Source organism: Megalops cyprinoides, chromosome 6 (assembly GCF_013368585.1).
Source record: "Megalops cyprinoides isolate fMegCyp1 chromosome 6, fMegCyp1.pri, whole genome shotgun sequence".
Taxonomy (NCBI): domain Eukaryota; kingdom Metazoa; phylum Chordata; class Actinopteri; order Elopiformes; family Megalopidae; genus Megalops; species Megalops cyprinoides.
Window position 1 is genome coordinate 5,154,071 of NC_050588.1, and position 13,039 is coordinate 5,167,109.

The following is a 13,039-nucleotide window of genomic DNA, read 5'->3' on the forward strand; positions in this document are numbered from 1 at the left end:
AGCTTTGATGAAGGCATGCTGATTTAGAGAAAGGTGTAACGGCTCGGTTAGGGGGTGGGGCGGTTATGCCCCCCCCCCATCCGCTGTCGCTCAGTGAGGCCTCTTTTGAGCTCTGCATTTTCAGCTCAGCCCCAGGTGCCTGACTTCATGGGCATCAAGCAGGGGGGTGGGGGGTTTCATGGCCTGGCACCGTCCCATTGGAGCGAACCGAACAAGGCTTCCCGCTCTTTCTGGCCCAACTCAGAGCTGCGGATTAAGGGGAAGAATGGAAGCTGTGCGCCGGTCAGAGCCAGCCATATCTACATTCAGCGACGTGACAAGTGGAAAAATGGTACTCTGTGTTGAGGGGGGCACGCAGGGCTGCGATTTGGCTTGTGGGGGGGGGGGGGGGGGGGGAGGTAGGGCGGGCAACACCATGCCAGCTGCTTTATGGAGAGTTAATAAAAAAAGCATGGATCAGCAGTGCGTGCTGGAGCAGCGAGCCAATTTCACTCTGATTTCTTTGCACCCCCCCCCCCCTTCCTCGGGAAGATGACGATGACCTAGATAGGCTACACACGGCGTCATTCATAATAAATAAGCAATTCAGATGTACGCCACTGAAACGGGGAAGAAGGGAAAAAATAGAGAGACAGAAAGAGAAAGAATTTCTGCTCACCGTGGCAACATCAGAGGCGGGAGCTGGTGGGCGCACGTGCAAGAAGCTGCCCACACCCACCAAGCCCACCCCACCCAAACTCTTTCTTTCTGTTATGTTCTACCAGAGCATTTCAATCAGCAGCAGCAGTTACGCCTTGGTTCAAGTGCTACAGAACAACCTGTGCTGTCCCCACACACGCACACACACGCATGCACGCACGCACACACACAAGTGCACGTGCGCACACACACACACACACACACACACAGTCCTTCCCACTGCTGCCCTGTGTGTTTTGCTACATCTCTAAATCAGCTTGAGCCACAAGTTCGATCGTTACTACATAGGAACTGGCGTATATATTTAATCGGTTAAATGGAAGGGTGACACATCCCCCATAATTTCAATGGCAATAAAACCTCTTTGATTTGGCCCACTGATGAATGTGATTGACCCTCTCGGTGGCAGTAACCAGTGACTTGTGGCTCCAATCCAAGGAGACCCCCCCACCCGATTATACCCTTTATTGGGCTGTCCTGTTTCTGAAGTTTTTTTTTTTTTTGGAGAAGACTTTAAATAAAATGGAAGAGTCAACGATCCGTCATGCTGCTCTGGCAGCCCCTACACTCCTAGCCCCGCCCACCTCTCTCTGCAGGTGCGTTTGTTCGTTTGTGTTGCCGGTTCCAGAGCTTGCTCCGGCTCGGCCCGGTTTCATTTCTAATCACATGTGACGCGACAGCCGGATCAGGAAGCACACCTTGGAGGGGGGGCAAAGTTCCCGCAGACCTAACGGAGTGAAACGCTCCCCTCCCCTCCCCAGCTGTTTCACAACCCTGTCTCAATGGTGACTTCAGAGCGGCACGCCGGTCCGGCGCGGGACTTCCGCAGCCGAAATCGGTGAGCAGCTTTGTCCCAGGCAGCCACGGCCCCTCTTTGCAGGAGGAGGGCTGCCTGAGCCAAAGATCTCTGAAATGGGCCGGAGGGTTCGGCTGCACCCCAGACCCACCTGTACCGCTTACCCCGCCCCCCGCCCCCCCCAGCCACCCCACCCCCCCGCCAGTCTCAGTAGTTGTCCCGTGGCCAGGGGCGTGTACGCTGGCGGTTATTGCGCTGGTTGTGGCTCTGCTGGGTGTCCCGCTGCAGCAGCCGGTCCTGGGACTCGTGCCCGTTGGCGCTGTGAACGTTGGCGGGGTGGCTGCGGAGCGGCGGGTACATGTCGCGGTAAGCGTGGGTGTGGCGGTGGGGCTCGTACTCCTCCTCCTCTTCTTCCTCCTCCTCCTCTTCCTCCTCCTCTTCCTCCTCTTCCTCGGCAGGGCGACGGCGCCGCGAGCCCCCCCTCCCCCCCTGAGACAGGGAATCGCTGGCCTCGTCGGAGGGCATGAGGCTGTCCTGCTCCACGGGGGAGTGAGGGTCCCCCAGGTCCTCTTCCTCCTCCTCCTCTTCCTCCTCCGCCCCCCTGACCCCCCCACCCGAAAGCAGCTGTTGGTCCTGCCCGGGAGGGGACAGAGGACAAAAACGGTAAGCGACCCAGCCTAGACCACGGATGACCTTTCACTCCAAAGAAAAATGGCTTGGCCTTGTTGTGCTGAAATACAGACACCAGACATATGTATACCATATGTATATGTGTGTAACTGCACACTGACATAACATGTTGGGCCAATGGCGACCAGTGTTGGTTTTGTTTCGGATGGAAGACATCCCATTCTGTTTCAGAAACAAAAGTCCAACACTGACAGCAACAACCATTTGTAGTTAGTTGGCAAAAGTGAAAAAAGGGCAAAGAGATGGATCTGTCAGCTCATTCAGGGCATTCAGTTATTGCCTACACCTTCTACGGTCCTTGAAAAAGCTGCCTACCTCAGTTTCACACTGACTAAAAATAACAGGGTGCATTTTCCTCTGGAGCAAAATGCCTGAAAATCAAGCGTGTGCAAGTTGGGGTTTCGTACTGGGGGAGACGGGGTGGGTATCACATTCACAAAGAGTCCATCTTTACAGAGTCAACAAACAACCAAGTGATTTGCAGCTAATGGCACCAGATTCTGGTTTCCTTTTACACCATAATTGAAACTGCTAACTGCTGTTTGCTGTTTTTTTGGTTGGTTTTTGTTTTGTTTTTTTGAATTGCTGTTCCAAAAGCAATACCGTGCAGCTGCTTTGTGAATTTCCTCATGAATGTCTATGCGGCTTGCAGCACCTACTGGACAGATGCAAAGAAGGTGCGGTTAGGAAGGAGATGGCAGTGCAGTTGCCGTTAACTTCCTTTATGGGTGAGAGGGGGAAGGCGCTGGAGGGAGTGCGGGCGGTGACCGAAAAACCCTTTCGGCGTCATTTTGTGAGAGGGGAGTGGGAGGGGGGTCAGAGGGCAAGAGGGAAATAAGTTCGCATTGCAATTGACCTTATTCCGCCTCACTGAATCGGGCTGGGGAGGCGGGGGCGGAGGGTGCGAGGGCTGGTCTGGGGTGGGGGAAGGGGGGGAGGAATGCATATAAATTATCCCGCTTACTCACCCCGTTTTGTAAAGCGATCATTCAATTAATTCCTGTGTCTCAGAGAACTGCAAAAACGTTAAGCAGGGAGGGAGTGAGAAGACACTTACAATCTTGACACTTACAAGATGTCAACACTGGGGGCGCTGTAGAGATGTGACAACAGGGTGGGAGGGTTAAGGGGGAGGGAGGGAAGGGATGTCGGGGAAATACACAGAGATACTGCCAAGGGCCTCCACCCAGCTCAGTGTAAGTACACATGAATTTTGAAACTTTTAAGGAGACAAAACCCCCCCAAGCCCATGATTCTGATCCCCCTGTCCTGTCTGAACAGGGGTGACCAGACCCCCAGGTTTATGTCCACAGGTTTCCCAGCCTCGTATTCACTAAGTGTTTCTAACTCAAACTGCTTTTAGACTGTATACCCTATTACAATACATTGAGTAAATCTCCAGTAAAAATGTCACCTGTCTTAGCTACTATAGATTGTGAAGAAGAAACATGTAAACTTTTCTTGAACTTTTTTCCCCCTTTATGCTAACCTGTTTGGAGTCTCCAGCTGTGCATTAGGCTTGTCTCACCGCAACAAGCTGTTCACAGGAGTGCTAATGAGAGCCGAATGCAATCCTCCAGCACACCTGCACACAGCCAACGGCTAGGTCACGCACCGTAGTGATGCGGGTGCAAGTTGGCTCTCAGGGTGCCTGACAACGGTGAGACTAGCACACCCTGGCTGACCAGCCCATGGCAGAACGTAACCAATTTTAGCCTTTTTTTACGCTGCTGTGGGATCCTAGTCATTGTCAGCCGATGACCTGGTCAGCATTCAATGTCTGGCTGTAGGGTTCGGCCCGCACTCAAGATGAGCGCCTTGCTGACCGAGCCACTTAGAAGCCCTGAAACATGTAAACTTGAGCTAATATGCTATTTTTTGCTATATTTGTTGCTTATGAAAACATACATGTTTCTACTTGTGATACTCATGTTGTGTTTGTCTCCAGGCATAAACATTTAAAAAAGTCTCAGCTAATGCCCTCATGCCAAATGCCAAATGGTTTATCATTTGTGGGATGTCCTCAACTAAGGTGAAACCCACATTTTCGTTTTTAAACAGCCCTATTCAGACATACACTTACAACAGTTATCTCAAGAGCTGGGGGTAATTCCATTACTGATTTCGTGTAGAAGACAGTACTGGAAAACCATGACAACTGCTGGCACAAAGGCCCAAGTTTCCAAACAGGTGCAGGTGCAGTCCCCATTTCCCTCTGGAAGTCATGATTTGTTCAACATGACCAGTGTGGCCTTGGGTTTAAAAATTGACAGCCCTCTGACCCTGAAGATCATTAGTGTGACCTCTGTCACTTACCCTTTCTCACAGAGGGCCTCACCTGTAAGCTGGAGATAGCTGAGGGCGGGGTCATCAGGTTTTGCTCCAACAGGGGGTTCAAAGGGGCGGAGCCAGGCAGGTGAGTAGCACGCCAGTAGACCTCCAGGTATTCAGCCAGGTGTTCGCAGGCATCTTCAAGCTGGTTCTCATCCAGAATGACATCAAACATCTCCTGATGGTGGGGCATGGAGGGAGAATAGTAAGTCAGTTCAAAGCTTCACCTTGGAAGGAAGAACCTCTTTTGTCCTGAACAGCAGCTTCTAAACTACACTTGCCTGGCAGGCAGCAGTTTAAAACCCCGCCCATTTTTACCTCAGCCAATCCAGTGCTACTTGTTTCCAAAGAATGTGGGAGGGAAACACGCTTCCTCTGACTGAAAACAGGCAAAGAAGATGGAAGAGAGGCATTGTGGTCTGTACAGCCTTGATAATCACCTGGAAATTTTTGATTTTTTTCTCTGAAAATGCATTATAATTGCTTGTAATAAAACCTTAAAAATAATATATTGCATTATTTTAATCCTGCTTCAGGTAGCTGGTTCATTTGCTTGAAAATTCACGCTGCACCACTGATGTTCTGTTCCAAAAGGCCTAGTGTGTTGAATGGGAGAGTGTGTACCTTACGTGACACTCGATAAAAGAGCCATTTGACAGTGTGGGGGTGGCTCGCTTTGTAGGTGTACAGGCAGTGATGTAAGAACAACTGATGTAAGAATGTAAGAGTCAGTCAAACTCAAGTTCTGCCTTTTGCGGCTCAGGCCTCAGAAGGGGCTCACGCATCATGGCGTCCTCTAACTTTACTCTTTTTTTTAGATGGCAACTGATGTAACTGCTTTTCACCTGTGCCATGGGCTCGCACGGACATTTAACAATCCAGTTGATCTAACAGTAACAGTCAGGTCCATAAGCGGGTCTTGAACTAGTAAATGTCCTCTATAACATTGAAAGCAATTTTAAGGCATCTACCAATCCAAGGCACTTCTGCTATGATTCTATTACCTATTGTGCTGAGAGCACAGTTATGTTTGTGTGTTATGAATCATGTGAGGAATACAGAATCCGCAGCACAAACAGTTCCTTCCTAAACTGGTGAGTTTGGATTTGGCCCACGATGACTCAGACTCGGGCCCCAGGCCGGAGGCGTGAGAACATATTTACAGCTGAGGTGGAAGGAGGGGTGTGGGAGGGGCCACCATGGCCCCCGCCGACCAATCAACTCACGGGAGGGCACTGTGCCAGCTTGTCCCCTGCCATCATCTGCACGTTGAGGTGTTTGCTCTGAGACTTCCCCCGAGATTTTATCAGCCTTTGCAGGACCTGCAAGGAAAAGGTGGCACAATAGTATGTAATGCATAAAAATGTAATATAAATATAACCTGTCCCTGAGGAGTTCATTATCTATATTGGAAACCTTTGTCGATGCTGAAGGAGTTCAACTTAGTTCATAGTTCACTGAGTTCATATCACCTGCACATACCCACACACACAGTAGCAAGAGAAATCCAGATATGCAGAAGTTCATAAAGGGCAAAAGGGGAGAGAGAGAAAACAACGACTGAAACAGCTGGGCAATACTAGGACTCTTAGCTCTTCCATGGCTCTGGCATCATTGGATAGTTATTTTTTCCATCCATTTCCTGATCCCTCTGACAGAAAGTATCCTCTCCAACAGCCTCCAGAGATCCACAACACCAATTCACCAAACATTCTCACAGCTAACATCCAAACACTGCTACCAGCCAGCTGTGGCAGGCCCTACCTTTGGCGAGGAAACCTTGACGTAGACAATGATGGGGGCCAGGGAGGTCTTGGCAAGCTGGGCGGGGTGGTTAATGGTGTCAGCATCCAGCACCACCAGCTGCAGGGTCTTAGCCAGTTCGAATATCCTTTCAATCTCACTCTGGACCTCAGCTGCCAGAGAGACGGATACAGAAAGCCCAGTCTTTCAGCTGTCTCCACAGGGCATCAGCTAAAGGCACACTAGCACCACTCCCAGAAGGACTTGTGCATCAGTCACAGCATAACTCAAACAGAATGGTTTTTAGCTGCAGAAAACAAATGAATCATCCAATAAATGTCACTGACAGTGATACCATGACCAGTGTTTGAGCAGTTAGGGGGCAAACACTCCCTGCATCTCCCTTTACAGGGCACAGTGACCTATTAAAATTCTTACTGATGAGAATTCGGAAGCCAGTGATATCCCTGTCAGGCTGGCAGATGTTTTCAGCCTATCTGGAGTATGTTGCCTCAGGCAGGCCCTTATGTACGTTGAGCATTGCTTTTCACTACTTGCTATGAGCTGGGGGTGGGGCGCAGGACAGCGGGAAGATGAGATTGGTGGAAGCAGAGAGCTACAAGATCAAAACCCAATCATGCATGGCAATCACTCAAGGTTCCCACTCACCCAAACCAGGTTTGGACCGGTCCATGATGGCTCTCTTGTTGAGGACGGATCTCTTGGCCAGAGAAAGGTCAGCAGTTACCCGCGTGATGGAGATCCTGCAGAACCAGATACATGACATGTATTATTGCATCACTGCACTGAGACACCCCCGGGAGCTGCTTTTCTGTGATGTCACAAACGTGCACTCCTCCATGGGCAGATGAAGTTCAATCAATGCCACAAGCCTACTGGCAGTCAAACTACTGAGAGATCCAGGTAACTGACAACTGCACTTGAAGGTGTTATCCATCTGACCACTAAGACAAGGGCTCGTTTCCATTAACCCTGCTCAACTCCAGCTTGATGGCCTCAGCGGACACTGCTACACAGTAATCACTCTCTCACTCTGGCCAATACAGAGTCTGATGTTCTCTTCCGATCTTGACTGGAAAATAATTTCGGCATGTGGGAGATCACACTATTAATATGACATTTAGCTAGGCTACTCCATCCTTAATCATATGAGAATGCTCCATAAAAAGCTTACTTCCATTAAAGGTAGTCTAACCACACCCTGGCTACATCATGCAGCCCATGGTTTCAAGTCCAGCTCATCTGCAGCTGGCTATGTGGTGGAAACTGCCTTGAACATATTTAAGTGCGTCTGTGTAGATGCCAGCGGAAAAAAGCTCTTACTCATAGGACACACTTTTAAGCTCTCTTTGCTTACAGGTGCTGCATCCTAGAAGCTTGACTCACCTGCCTTCAAACCTGTGCTTGAGGAAGTCAAAGAGCGCCTTCTGCATCATATCAGTCACCTGTAAAGGAGAGAGGTACAACGACTCAGTAAGACTTCAAAACTGCACCTAGTTCAGTGGGTTCCTTCCCAGTCTAAGACAGCATTTGAGCTGTAATCTTTTCTCCTCACATGGTCTGTCCAAACAGAACTGGGTATTTAGGCACGGTGGCACAGAATAAACAGGATTACTTTCGTAAGCCTTTCTACTAAGGAGCTAGATTTGCTGCCATTTGGTCTTGAAACTCAGTGCTGGGAGATATTTACTACATCTTCCCCTAGAACAGATCAACTAACTTCTGATCCTCAGAACTGTGTAAAGCAAATTGGATTTTATACATTGTGATAGTAAAACAGAGACAAGAAACACAACAAGGGGTACAGGAGGGACTGTGGAGTGGGGCCACCATGTTGATTTAGGACAAAAAAAATTCTCTATTATGAAAGTAGGCATACACAGAAAAACGTATGATTTAAGAACAGCCTCGTAGCAGTTCCCAGCTATCCTTCAGTACAGGTTGATATAAGCCTCCAGACAGCATTACCAGAACAATCTGTACATATTTCAGAAAAAGTAATAAAAAGTGAGGGTGATTTGTCTAAGGAGTGCTTTGTCTTAGTGCAACCAGAGTTGCTAAGGGGGAAAGCAAAGTTGGGATGAATACAAAGGTCCAAGTCCAGAGAGCTACAACTCAGTCACCAACAAGCACAATGCAGCTTCCAACTACAAATGTTTATTGCACCTATGTGGTCAGTTCAGGAGCTACACCTAAGAACAGCTCGGTGAGCAAGGCGATTCGATTTAAACTAATCGAAACTCTTTGTTCTCCCCAGTGAAGCACTTTGATTGGTCCAAATTGCTGATTAATGCTGCAATTACCTAAGCGGTTTACAGTTTTGTTTGGAATCCTGTTCACTGCATTAAGGCACAGTTATCAGGTACTTCCACCCACAGACAGTAATGGAGATATATGTGGAGCAGCTGTGAGGTGTGTGCATTCTCCGGTGAGAATCTAAGTTGCAAAGATTGCCCCCTGTCGGCAGGTTGAACCATTTGACTCACAGGGAAGACTTTCATTCTTTCACCAGTATGGTTCTCACCTCGTAGCCTTTCAGCGAAGGGCCAACCAGAACCACAGGCCTCATGGAGGGCACTACATCATAGGGCGGAACGTGTTCCATCTGCGAGCGAGACACAGGCAGTCACTTCATGTACCGGTGGTCACACTGACTGACCAATGCATTAAATCCAAAGACTGTAAAAAATCTATTCACACATTTTAAAGATCACAAGGCAAACTCAACATCTGTGTGCCATCTACAGGAATAAGTTTAAATACATGAATTAATAAAATTGAAAAAACCCTTTGTCAGTGCGATTCCTTGTAAGGATTTCCACAGAATGGACAAGGATTACGTCAGTTTTTGAACAAGCTCACTGTACATCCACTTCATGCTCTGAAACAGCACAAACTGCATCGCAAACCTACCTGCTTTTGCTTCTGTTTGGCTTTTGAAAACAAGAGAACAGAGATCAGTGAAATGAAAACTTGAATGTAGAAACTGAGGCTTTCCAAAGATTCTGAGACTTTTTTAACAGAGGGAAAGATATTTTGTGACCCCCCTCCACTCAGGTCTTCCCTGTGTCATTCCTTACCATGTGCTTCAGTCACAATGTTACCAATATTTCATTTCATACATTTCAAATTCTCTGCTAAGCAGGTGTGGACGAGGTGTGGACGTGAACACCACAGGAAATGCTTAAAAACAGCCAGGGTCCCCTGATTAAATTGGCACTGATACTGTGGAGAGAATGAGAGGTGGCACCAATGGGGACCCACATCCCCAGACACACTCACCCACAGGAGGGGGGGTGGGCCTCCAACCTCCAACCATGTCACCCAGACTGGAAGAAGAGTTTCCTCCAGTTTTCCTGTGGGACGGGAAACACCAAAGAAGTCACCTGGGTGGCTGCCATGTTAAAATCAAAACCAACGTACACAACACGGTCAACACACGCTCCCAGAGCTGGGGTCAATTCCATTTTGATTCAGCCAAATAAGGTAATGATTTGAAATTCAGTTCTGTAATTGAAAAATCTATACAAAACGATGACTAAACGTCAGCCCATTGACTGAATTTCAGTTCACTCACTGTGTGAACTGAGTGAACTGACTCAGTTCACACAGTGGGGGGGGGGGGGGGGGGGGGTGCAGCAGGGGCAGGGACAGCCTCACCTCTGCTGTTTCTGTTCCTGTTTGAGCCTCATGGCTTCCAGGCGGAGGGGGCTGGGAATGAACGTGATGTCCGCCCCCTCCTTAACTAGCCTCCCGATCCACCAGTCATTGTTGTATTTCTGGAAGACAAGGCAAAACGACGGTCACACTGCAGTAACACTTCGGTCACACTACAGTCATGATGTAGGCACACTGCTGCATCTCACACATCTCACAGGCCCACAAATGAACACACGTACAGCTCCAGAGATTAGTGTACCGTAATAACATGCACATTTATGTTTCATTTTAATGCCTTTTTAGCGCACATTTAGAAACTGCACATCTCTCACCTCTTTAATGTGTAGAAAGTCTTTGGCTTCGAAGTTAATAGCAGCACCTTGGACAGGACAATCTTCATCTAGTGCCCCACAGTAACTCACATTTGTTTTCACGGCAAATGCTACTGGTTTGGTCTGCAAGGGAGACACAGATTAAAAATGATCTTCAGCACAAAGTGAATGTGATCTTCAAACATGTTTGTGCTGGTTGACTCCATGTTACAAAAGCAAATGTAACCAGTCTGGTTCAGACAAAACAGTACCTAATGTTCATGCAATACTTGGTGCTTTTGGAGTGACAATGCCCAGAACATACTCACTGGCCTGTGGCTACAAATAGTCATTTGAGTATTATGTCTTTTGTCACCAAGCCAAAAAGTATGCTGGCCCTTTCAGGCACAAACCTCAGTTGAAATTTTGTGTGTTGAAATAAGAACTGATTTGGCCAATAAGAGCAAACATCAATCGAAGTCAAATACCCCAGCTTTCAAAATTACAATATTGTCTTGTCATGTGGGCAGTGACATCATTTCACATCACACTGCAGCCATATAACCTACCCAGTAAACCCTCATCTGAAAACAACTTGTGCATTAAGAACTTTTTCAATGATACTCAAACATATTGCCTGTCTTCCTGAAAAACAAAACCATCTATCACAGTTAAAAATGCATGACATATGAATTAATTGGGCTTTCAGTGTAATTAATACAGCTCCTAAATTACACTATTACTCCAAAATACTTACACACTCCTGTTGCAGTAGCCATAGTATAATCACCATGAGTAAACACACATGGCACACTATGCATGTCACGATACCAGAAATTTAGTAGTTGATACCAATACCAGCGAAATTCCACGATTCTCGATACCCAATTTGATACCACGGTAAAAAACAAAAACAAAACAATATATCCCATGTACTTCAACATACAGTCCTTTAGTAAAAACATTTTTATATTACAAAAAAACAATAACAGTGGCACGTAGCCTTCAAGTATTTAAAACAAACAATACTGTGCTTAATAACAAATTTTTTATGAAGGCACAGCATTCCAATTGCAGCACTGCAGTAATATTATATTATATTATATTATATTATATTATAATTATTATATTATATTATAATTATTACATTGTATTATATTATATTATAATGTAATATGTGCCTCTGATATGCTTCTGATATGGTTGGCTGTCTGTTTGCTGACTCTCCTGGTCACCATCCTCCTCTGGCTGATACTGTGATCACATTGAATTCTTTGAATAAATCTGGATGTCTGTCTTTGTGGTGCTTTGCTAAGTTGGAGGTGTTTCCTCCTTTCATCTGAAAAGTTTGATGGCACCGTTATGCACCGTGCATACTGGTTTTTGCGAATTTATTATTAATCTCTGGTGATCCGCCTCGTACGCGAAGTACTTCCATACACGACTCATACTGTTTTTCTTTTCGACGAGTTGAGGTGAAGCTGTCACTGCAGCTGCATCTACGGTAGGCTATTGTAGAAAAACGAGTGCTGTGACGTTTTCAGAATTTTGGCATCAACTTGGTACCGAAGCCCAAGTTGTTTCTGTTTCCACATAAAAGCCAGAAGTCATTTTAGATACAGCATGCAGCATGTCTTTCATCATCACACAACTCTGTGCTTTTGGCCCTGAGTCATCAATGGCTAAGCCCTTTTGTATGGGTGCCCTGTTTGACTCGTGATATTGATGGGATGTGGGGTACTCATGCTGTTTGGACATATGTGGATATCCTGGGCACCATGTGCTGAAGTATCACTTGGACCACTGACCTTTTGTAATCCTTTGGGTACTGGAACTGAGCCCCAGCTGAGATACTGATGTATTACATTTGAGCAAGGTACTTTACCAACCCCGCTCCAGTAACACTTGAGCACTATAAATAGGTTACAGTGTACTTAAGATTGTAAGCTTCATAAATCGCCCTAGATAAGAGTGTCTGCTAAGCAGATAGAGTATGTAAAATGTTGTAAATTTGCCATATATCATATACAAATAAACTGACAATCACACACAGCAGATGCAGAACTTATGCCATGCTATGCTGTGTGGTGCTGTGCTGTGCTATACTGTGCTGTGCTGCGCTGTGCAGTACTATACTGTACTGTGTGGTGCTATGCTGTGCTATACTGTGCTGTGCTGTGCTGTGGAGTACTATACTGTACTGCGTGGTGCTGTGCTGTGCTATACTGTGCTGTGCTGTGCAGTACTACAATGTGCTGCATGGTGCTGTGCAGTACTATACTGTGCTGTGTGGTGCTATGCTGTGCTGTGCTGTGGCCTGCAGCTAGGAGGCGCTCACCTTGGCTCTCTCGAGCTGCAGCTGGGCCTGGCGCTCGGCTTCACGCCGATACGCCTCGCGGTCCTCCTCCGCGGACAGGTCGGAATCCGAGGGTCTACTTGTGTACGAATCGGCTGAACCCTGCAGGAGTGAGAGGGAGCACGGTGAGAAGATGTCACACAAGATCTCTGCAGCTGTCAAACCAGGATGGCAGTTATACCCCATAACTGTGTAGCACTGCCTGTTTCCTCAGAGGTCCTCGCCATCATTTCCTTTCACGCCATCTAAGCTCTTTTGAACATACAGTATTTGGACATAACTCCATAGGGTCATGCATGCTCAAATATATGCTGCTTCTTCTTTTCTTCAGTGTTCCTTCCTATAGCCTTTACCATATTCTGCCTATATAGTCGTAACATCTATTCATCATAAACAACTGCAACACAACAAGCCTTGGCTTACTATTGTAGA

At 47.1% G+C, this 13,039-nt stretch overlaps 1 protein-coding gene across 3 annotated transcripts in view; it reads right to left on the reverse strand.

The window, feature by feature from the left end:
- Positions 1 to 1,702: 1,702 nt before the first annotated feature.
- The window catches only part of cacnb3a (calcium channel, voltage-dependent, beta 3a), a 54,304-nt gene continuing 42,967 nt past the window's right edge, over positions 1,703 to 13,039 (reverse strand). For all 3 annotated transcript variants that reach the window (XM_036531365.1, XM_036531363.1, XM_036531366.1), the window contains 12 exons: positions 12,590 to 12,709; positions 10,273 to 10,395; positions 9,941 to 10,059; positions 9,563 to 9,636; positions 9,194 to 9,213; positions 8,805 to 8,885; positions 7,667 to 7,725; positions 6,929 to 7,023; positions 6,281 to 6,432; positions 5,743 to 5,838; positions 4,524 to 4,694; positions 1,703 to 2,128 (listed from right to left, as the gene is read on the reverse strand). In XM_036531365.1, the coding sequence (XP_036387258.1) occupies positions 1,703 to 2,128; positions 4,524 to 4,694; positions 5,743 to 5,838; positions 6,281 to 6,432; positions 6,929 to 7,023; positions 7,667 to 7,725; positions 8,805 to 8,885; positions 9,194 to 9,213; positions 9,563 to 9,636; positions 9,941 to 10,059; positions 10,273 to 10,395; positions 12,590 to 12,709 (1,536 nt within the window). The remainder of the gene's footprint in view (positions 2,129 to 4,523; positions 4,695 to 5,742; positions 5,839 to 6,280; positions 6,433 to 6,928; positions 7,024 to 7,666; positions 7,726 to 8,804; positions 8,886 to 9,193; positions 9,214 to 9,562; positions 9,637 to 9,940; positions 10,060 to 10,272; positions 10,396 to 12,589; positions 12,710 to 13,039) is intronic.